Source organism: Pistacia vera, unplaced genomic scaffold (assembly GCF_008641045.1).
Source record: "Pistacia vera cultivar Batoury unplaced genomic scaffold, PisVer_v2 Contig296, whole genome shotgun sequence".
Lineage (NCBI taxonomy): Eukaryota > Viridiplantae > Streptophyta > Magnoliopsida > Sapindales > Anacardiaceae > Pistacia > Pistacia vera.
In genome coordinates this window covers 715,902-725,110 of record NW_022196108.1, presented here as the reverse complement: position 1 = coordinate 725,110, position 9,209 = coordinate 715,902, and the positions used below count along the sequence as shown (strand labels likewise).

The following is a 9,209-nucleotide window of genomic DNA, read 5'->3' as shown; positions in this document are numbered from 1 at the left end:
TCGGCATCCTAAGTTGCTTAATTAGGCTTTCAATAATGCAAATGGTCATTTTAATTATCATGAGAAGTGATTCTATTTTATCTTTATATGTTTGCTGTCCCCTTTTCATTTAACCTCTTTTTGTTATGCTTTTGCCTTCATTTCAACTCCACGTGGGGACTGTCGAGAAATCGGGGTTACATATCCACACCTTATTATTATTAATATAGTAATACCTCCAAAATTATCACTAGAGTTTGTGGATTTTATTTGTGGTAGCACAAATAGTGAAGCTAATTACTTGATATTTACAGATAAACAAAAAAAAAAAAAAAAAAAGAGTAAACGACTTTTTCCCACCTAAGGTTTGCCTTAATGACATTTTTCTACTCAATAAGTTTCAAAATACCATTTTCTCACCTAAAGTTAATATTCTATTACTACCTAAAGTCGATTCTGGTGTCGATGGTGAAAGTTCTCTCACTCACCACCATTTGAATCTCCGGTCCCCTCTCTACAAAACTTCTCTCATTCCGATACTTGATTTCTCATCGATTATTGATCAACGCAAAACTAGAGTTTCTTGTTCTTAGCTAATTTCTGACTGATTCCGACGACGAATATTCAATCGATCACTATCATTCGATCTACCAACCTTTACTCTACAAAAAACCTCTGACCCTGACTCTCGGTAACTCGTTGAATGTTGATTGAGAAAGTGAAATATATTTTGAGTATTAACGGAATATAAACCTCTTGAAATGATTGAAAATATTGTATAATGATGTTAATACTATCCCAATCATGTTTTGAACGACCCACCAAGTGATGTATAGTCATAGACTTAAACAGTTTTATGATAATTATTGTTAAGTTAATTATTAAAGAATGGTTCCAACAAGAAGATCCATGTTTCTCTAATCTTATACATTATCTCTTGCCCACCACAAAACATGCCTACGATCAGTTACTTGTATATCACCATTACATGATTTAATTAAGATTTAAACATTCAATTATTCAAATCAACTAATTATCCTAATTTTTAAATCATAGAATAAGAAGCTTTGATTCGAATAGTGACAACAACACTAGTTTTATTTAATTTAATTATTGCTACCAATAATTCACCAACAACATTAATAACCAATCGCTATTACAATTTTATAACCACATTATTCAACAAAATTATTTAATAATTATATATTTTCTAATTCTCAAATCTTTTTTGGAAGTGTAACAGCTGATTATTCCTTACTTGAGAAGGAACCCTTCAAAGTTAGTTCAACTAAACCAATGAAATAAATAAATAAATTGAATAAAAAGTGTTAATAAAAACGCGGAAATTAATATTTAAAAAATAATTTTAGCGGAGGTGTTGACGTGTTTTTGACTAAAATATTAATATTAACATCGTGTAAAACCTGCAAACAGCCAAGTCACAAACAGCCGTCAGCCGTCTATCTAGAATCTTTAGTCAACAAATCCATTCGCCGGCCCTGATTTAATCCCTCTCCTTCTCATGTGTACGTTCACTTCAAATTCAAACCGTACACCTCACCTAATCACAGCTCCCCCTTAACGATCTGACACGTTTCAAAAATCAACCACATCATTGACATGTTAAAGTCACAGCTGCGCCACTCTAGTATAATCTCCACCACACGTAAATCAAAGAAGACGTGTTCGAAAAGGAGTCGAACTAAACCGACTTGACCGACCATATCGCCACGTCACCACCTTGCAGCACACTCGTTACTTCCTACTCGCATCAGTTTTCGACACGTGTCTTTTCAAACGGCTAGTTTTTTCCCCCACTAAATTTAACCGCCAATAGATAAACACTTAAAAATATACCGTGTTCGTGATTGAACGATATTTTTCAGGAAATTTCCAGTAATTTCTGGCGCATAACACGTAGATATTTATTTTTACTTTTTTACTGCTTTTTAAAAAAAGTTAAAAAAAAAAATGTAATCTTTTTCTTGGTATAAAAGAGATTGCTGGACATTAAGAAGCCTATAGTTGCAAGCCGGTTCTTGTTTCCATTTTAACCACGAACGAGAAGAAAAACAGTTACCTGAAACATAGGTTTCGTAATCCATTTAAAAGATTTGTTCATCTTTTATTTTTAGTAATTTCATTTCAAGAATCATTTGGGTTTTTAGTTTCAAGTAGACAGAGTGTTTTGTGTTGGAGAAGGAAGAAAATGGCGTTGGGAAGAAAGTGCAGTTCATTGAAGACAAAGCGAGGTGTGAATGGTGGTGAAGTGGGTTTAGGGTTAGGGTTTGTGAAATCCACGCGCGGTTTGGGGAGGAAGAGGGTTTTGATAACGAATGTTGCTGAAAGTTTATTGTCTCCTGAATCGGAAATCAAGAACCCATTGAAGAGGCAATGTAGCCTGAGAACGATTGATTTGGAGTATGATGAGAGATCTTTGTTTGAAGCCTTGCCTCAAGATATCCTGGTGAGTAGAGAGGAACAAGCTTTAAGTTTAATATGAAAGTAAAGCTATAGTCTTATGATTTTTTATGATTATTAATCAGAGTTTTTGGTTTTGATTTTTCAGATTAGGATTATTTGCGGCGTCAACCATGAAGATTTGAAGCAGCTTTTTCATGTATCTAAAGCCATAAGAGAAGCTGTAAGTGTCATTATATAAATGTTTTGTTCATTTATTTTGGGTTTTGATGTGTGAGTGATTCTGATTTTGATTCTTTTTGGTTCTGAAAAACAGACTTTGGTTGCAAAGCAATCTCATTTCGCATATAGCACACCAACAAAGACAAGAGTGTTTCGATCCTCAATTGATTTTGAGGAACCAATAGAATTGGAAGATGATATTGACGCACCAAATGCCCCAAAACAACAGCGGGTTTGCAGGTCGCGAATTAGTGGGAGGAAGCTTGCTGATGTTTCAGTGGCACTGTTTGCTTCACCCAAGAAAGGTCTTTTCGTGGAAGAAGAATAGAAATATTTTTTGTAAATAGATTGATTGATTACATTTGTTGTTGTAGATTCAAGTGAATAGATTAGAAAAGTGATACGGGGATGGTATCTGTTGTACATGAGTAGAAATCTTTACGGGCCAGTTTTCTTCAAAGCTTTGATTGAAGATTTGGGTTTGGCTTGTTCTGTATCTTTTTGTGTACATTAGAGATTTTTGTATGGAGGGCAGTCTAGGCCCTTCTGGTCTCATAAAGTTGTAATTTGGGGAGTGTTCTGTTGATTGTACCGAATGCCCTTTGTGATAAATGAAATGAAGAATGTTTCCACGGATTGATTTGATAACTCTTTTTTGTTTATTTCCATGTTATTTGGATGGATTATGTGTTGGAATGTTTGTAGAAATGCTTTTAGGGGAACGCGTTTTTTCTTGTTTGCACTTGAAGGAAAGATTTACAGCTTGTTAATTAGCATTAATGAGCAGCTAGTCAAGTTGGCTTTTTTCTAAAGCAATTGTGCATAATTGTAGCATTGACTGGTGGGAAAATTGAGAGGGATGAGAAAATTTAGGGCCATGATGGAGGGGAATGAAGAGAGTGAGTTTCTTTAAGGAAAGAGTATCTATGTGATATCCACTTAAGAACAGCTATTAATTGGTTGGACCTTTGCTTGCAATTTTGGCAGGCTTTCAGTTACCATGGAAAAGGTTGTGACACCAGCTGTAGTCTGGCTGAGTTCAAGGAAAACCCATTTCAGTTGTAGGAATTGAAAGTGTTTTGTTTGATGTATATTTGAAAAGCTTTAATGGATTTCCAAATGTATTCCAATCATATCTGTCTTGAAGTTATCATTTATAATGGGTATCTAGTTATACTTAAATTATAATGAATCTCAAAGTGGGGACTGTGTTGATTGATAAATGTGGAACTAGAATTCGGAAGGTGGGCAGTTAAGTACAATGCTGATTTTTTGGATACTTAAAACAGAATTATCAAGTCTTCATCCTTTACAAGTCATCAAGATTTCCTTTCCCCACCTAACAGTGACTGGTGTTCTTAAGCCAGATTTCATTTTGAGGCGCCGGGGCTGTTGGAAAGATAAATTATGTCGGACCCCTGTTTATCCCTATTGCTTTAACACATATAGTAATGGATGAATTTGCATTTTAGCTTAACAATCCTAGGAGCAAGAGGGCGTTTTAGCTTAACAATCCTAGTAGCAAGAGGTCAGATTGTGTAGCTTGATTAATGAGGATGATATTTATGTACAAAGCAAAGTTCTTACAATGAAACATATAATCTAATAGTATATGAAAGCAAATATCTAAACCAAAAGAAAACAGAGATTGAGCACTGGTAATCTGGGATCATAAAGCTGTCATATGCAGAAACTGGTGTTTGTTCCTGACATTACTTGTTGGTTGGAGATGATGAATGTCTTGTAAATAGTCTTGTAAACTGAATCCCATGTGTGAGTGCGACATGAAAATGATATATTACCATATCGTTTTTATTGGTTGCATAAGAACCTGGGTGTTTTTGTCCTTTTGCTTGATTGGAGAGAAAGAAAATAAAAACAAATAATATAGGCATTATCTGTATTTATCAAAGTTAATTCAAGAAAAGAGAGACTGTTTTAACTTTGGTTTTGTGATTTTCTTTGTTTGGTTGTGTTTGTATGAAGAAAGCAAAGATGGACAACATTGTAATTTATTGATTTGTACTTCTCTTCATTTAAATGTTTGATTGTAACATTATTATTATTATTATTAGTCTCTATCAAACTTATTATTATTATTGTTTGTTTAAAGAATAAAAACAAATATATGGCAATAGTTGATTCCATGGTCTTAACTGTAATTTGTGCTAAATTACAAATTACCCTCTCTTATAATATTTTGTAAATAAATTTAAATTAAATTAAAACTCCCGAGGATTGAAATTTTAGTAAAACCATCCTACTTTATCTTTAAATATTAATAAACAAAAATATTAAGTAAATCTAATTTATTTTATTCTATGTTTATCAGAACCTTTATCTAAATTAAAACCAAATAATTTTCAATATTTAAATTTTGATAATGATCGAAATTCACATGTCATCATCTAATTTGAAAATAAATCAAATTTAAATTAAGAGAAAATCAAAATCCTTTACTACAGTGGATTATAGGTATTACATAAAACTGGTAGGGCTGGGCTGAATTTTGCTGACAAACTATATGTTAGCTCATTATAGAAATTGGCCAGTCCAGTCCAATTCAACCCATCCAAGCCCAAATCTCAAGTCGCTTTAAATTTAATAGATGATTATTCAATTTTTATTTTTTATTTTTTTTGTTTCTCCATGTTAAACGCTCGACATTCACTCAGTGCTCTAAAAGCTACTCCATTTCGCGCTCCATTTCTCTGCGCGAAATTAAATTTCTCATTACAAACAAAATGGCGTTTACAAAACGCGAGCTCGCAAAAGAAGATGAACCTAAATGAGAGGGTAAGAAGTCGAAGGTTGATCAGACGGCGCCGGAGGTCTTGGGACCAAATTTTCAAAAGCAGAGCGTGGTGCTCAATTCTGATGATTGCGACTTAGGTATTTATCATTTTCTTCAGTTCTTCGCCTATAATCTCATTATTAATTGTAAAATATTAAGTTTTAAGAATTGTTCAATTAGGAGAATTCATTTGTTAATTTCTGGATATGTTAGATAGTTGACGTGTACAAGTTTTGATGCTTATGTCGTTTGAGTACTTACCATTGAGTCCAGTGTTCTGTTAAAGTGTTGAAATCACCAACGCTCATTATTACCGTTTCACTAGATTTTGTTATTGAAGACAATGGTCTTAAAGGTTCTGCCCTTCATCAAGAGGGTCTGGCTTATTGTTGGTCTGGTGCTCGTGCCAATGTTGGAATAACGGGAGGGAAGATCGTCTTGGTTGTAAGATCATTTCAACTCAGCCAGTTAGACACTCCCCTGTGAACGAAATAGAGGCAACAACAGGAACAAAATATAACAGTAAAACATATCAAACAGTAAACAAAGAAAATAACACACGCGATTTACCTTGGTTCACCCAATGTGGTCTACGTCCAGTTGAGTTAATATTATTGTAATATGCCTCACCTCTCTCGTTTACAATGAATGAATTGCCCTATAATTTGCTATCACACACATAACAAGAGAAAAGTATATTTATATACTAGGTTTAAAAGACAAAACCTAGTTTTACAAGGATTCCTATTCCTAAGCCCAACCCAATAAGAATTAGTAACTTAAAAGAAATCCTACAGCGGTTATACATGGAAAAGCCCAAAACCGCCTACGGGCTCGGGGCGCTGCCCCCGTGACCCCCGCCCGCTCACCGGGGAGAGGGGCACCCACCCGCTGACCGGGCAGCGGGACCCCCGAATGTGTCTGCGTTACCCATTAATGCTGAAGTAGTCGACAACTCCAATACCCTGATACAGCAACTGTGAGAATAGCTGCCATTATGGTATTTCAAAATACCAAGTGTTAGATTGCTTTTTGGACTGTTATGCAATTAAAGCAATAACAGTTTCAATTTTTAATTTAAAAATGGCTGTTATGCAATTAGTATAATGACAGTTTTTTGAGTTTTAATAGGGGAGGGGCAGTTTTATGGGTGGCTATTGTGATTTCAGCTGATATAATATTAATAAATTGGAGTAATTTGGCTGTTACTATATTAATAATTGGGAGAGTAACATCCAAATATTTTGTGTATAAAAGGACCGATTCCTTTTCATTTGTGAGATACTCCAATTGCTTTTGCTCCCATTTTCATATTGTGTCAAAACACTTTTTAGTTCTCATTGTTGGTATCATATCATCACTACTCGGTTACTTTCCTATTATTGTTCTAAATCTCTATTAGAGTGTGCAGTCTAAAAGGAGATTCATTATTGTCTCCTGGAGGTCAATCTGCTGTTGAGCTTTTTTGCACCACGAAGATTCTTCCAGTAGGGACGGAATTCTGATCTTAAGGACAGTGCTTTTGCACGCTTTGACGCTGCTGTCTTGCTGCTATTTCGCTGCTGTGTTCGTTGGTGTTTCACTGCTGTATTGTTGCTGTTTTGCTGCTGTCTCTCTGCTGTTTTTCCTGCGGTTCTCTTGCTATTTTCCTGCTGTTCTTCTGCTGTTTTGTTACTGTTCTTTCACTGGTTTGCTGCTGCTGTTTTGCTGCCAATTTTATTATTAAATTTCTTGTCGTTGTACAAACGGCAGAACCATAAAGCTCCCCTCTACTAAGACACAGAAATCTTGGAGAAACCGAACACGCCTTTGGGTTTGGGGGCACGGGAAAACTTTCTAGTGCTGGGAAATATTCGAATTTTGGTGGAAGTTCGGCTTTGGAGATATCATAATATGTGCTATAGATCTTGAAAGTAAACCATTGGGTACCATATGATTTGCTAAGAATGGAAAATGGTTAGGCATTGCAAAGCAATTTGATGCTGGTCTGAAGGGTCTTGGAGTTTCCCCAAAGAGAGAGCTGCACTGGCAATTAGCAGTATTTCCTCATATTTTATTGAAACATTTTGTTGTCCTAATGCAGTTATGTATTGAAGAGAAACTTGTTCCTATAGATGGCTATAAACCTCGGGCTTCCTCTCTTGACAACTGCAGCACGATATTGGGGCCTACTTGTTGTAAAAAGGACTGCGAAATGATGATGATGGTGGGTTTATCAGCTTCAGGAAAAACTACTTGGGCTGAGAAATGGGTGAAGGACCACCTGAGAACTGAGAAGTGTTATGTTATGCTTGGAACAAATCTGATCCTTGATCAGATGAAGGTTTTGGCTTATTCTTTGTACTAGTACTAGTAGGGTAGATAGACAAATAGTTCTCTTTGCTATGTGTAATCTTCTTTACAGAAGCAAGATTGTTTCAGGTTACTGGGTACTCCGTAAAAAACAACTATGGTGAATGATTTGAGCGTTTGATGGCTCAAGCAAATGTGATGTTTGACACCCTATTAACCAGGCTTCCGGGAGACATCACAATTATATTATTGATCAAACAAATGTTTTCAAAAGTGCTCGCAAACGCAAATTGAGATCATTTGCGGATTTTCACAAGGTAATTACTCAGGGTATTGCCTTTGTCTATGAGAAATTCATATGCAAAAGTTTTAGAAGTTCATCCAATTTCTTAATGGATTCATTTTCCCCCAATTCAGACTGCTGTTGTGGTGTTTCTGGAACCAGAAGAGTTGAAGGTTTGCTCTGATAAAAGATTTAAAGAAATGGGAAAGGAGGTACCAGCTGAAGCAGTAAACAATATGATAGTTTAGTGTTTTCATACTTGTAATTTGTGGTTTTATTATGACCTTTGTTATGTTTTTGGCAGCGAATTATGTATTGCCTTTGAGCAAAGATATGCCTGCTTCAGATGAGCTTTTTGATCAGGTAATAAATTAAGAACTCATACATACATTGTGGACCATCTTGGTCACAATGTTTAATGCTTTGGTTTCTTTACAAGGTTGTATTCGTTGAGCTTGACACAGGAGAGGCCTATAGAGACATTCGGATCAGATGAAGCATGCTCAATGCTCAGTATCCAGTCCAAACTTACAGACCAGTCAGTCTCCTCGTTCTCACAAAAGTTCATTTCAGGCCCTTCCTAGGCCCTCACTGACAAATCACTCAAATTTGTCAGGTTTTACATCCAGACCTTTATGATTAAAATCAGGAAATGCCCCTGTATTCATGTAACTAATGATGTTTCCTCTTGATTTAGTTGGTAGTGAAGACTGGCAGAGCTCTTATCCTCCTCCCCCCCCAATTAAACTATGGCTACCAAATGCCCAACCAACCCTTTTGTCAGCTTTTTATTTTTTATTTATTTTTTTATCATCATCTATGGTTCAATGTTGCTTTTCAAAAGAAGCTGGATTGCTGTCAGCTCTTTTATAGTTCTTGTCTTTGGCATTTGCATAGATTTTTTACTCGACCTTTTACAGAAGCATTAAGTCCATAATTTCTAGCTGATATGTGAAATGCTGCAGGTAAACTCAGTTTATCAGGGAGTTGGGTCTTATTCAGAGGCTTATCAAGGTTATCAAAATCATCCAATGCCTAGAGCACCAACTCGTTATGGAAATTATTTAAGTAATGAAAGAAGCTCTGTTCTAGAGACAGAACCCAATCCCATTACTCTGAGAATTATGGTGCCTCACCTCGGGGTAGAATTGATTCTTACCAAAGCTATGCAATTGTTGATCCCTACAGCAAACCCAGTTCTTGGATTGATCCTCATAG

The 9,209-nt window shown here is 35.6% G+C and overlaps 1 protein-coding gene and 1 long non-coding RNA gene across 2 annotated transcripts; both read left to right on the top strand.

Moving 5' to 3' along the window:
* The first annotated feature begins 2,006 nt into the window (after window positions 1-2,006).
* Window positions 2,007-3,270, top strand: LOC116135193 (F-box protein At1g61340-like). Its single transcript, XM_031420897.1, has 3 exons — window positions 2,007-2,446; window positions 2,549-2,623; window positions 2,717-3,270. The coding sequence occupies exons 1-3, from the start codon at window positions 2,189-2,191 to the stop codon at window positions 2,948-2,950; spliced, it is 567 nt and encodes a 188-aa protein (XP_031276757.1). The 5' UTR covers window positions 2,007-2,188; the 3' UTR covers window positions 2,951-3,270.
* Window positions 3,271-7,203: 3,933 nt separating this feature from the next.
* LOC116135201 lies at window positions 7,204-8,758 on the top strand. The gene is made up of 5 exons (XR_004128857.1): window positions 7,204-8,025; window positions 8,126-8,203; window positions 8,296-8,354; window positions 8,431-8,607; window positions 8,689-8,758. It is a non-coding gene; the product is annotated as an uncharacterized LOC116135201 (long non-coding RNA).
* The last annotated feature ends 451 nt before the right edge of the window (window positions 8,759-9,209 follow it).

What these genes read in the sequence shown, in the direction of transcription:
- LOC116135193 (XM_031420897.1), top strand. Translation starts at nt 2,189, where the DNA reads ATGGCGTTGGGAAGAAAGTGCAGTTCATTGAAGACAAAGCGAGGTGTG. An exon ending in CCTTGCCTCAAGATATCCTG is followed by an intron (nt 2,447 to 2,548) that starts GTGAGTAGAGAG and finishes TTGATTTTTCAG; the next exon opens with ATTAGGATTATTTGCGGCGT. An exon ending in CTAAAGCCATAAGAGAAGCT is followed by an intron (nt 2,624 to 2,716) that starts GTAAGTGTCATT and finishes TCTGAAAAACAG; the next exon opens with ACTTTGGTTGCAAAGCAATC.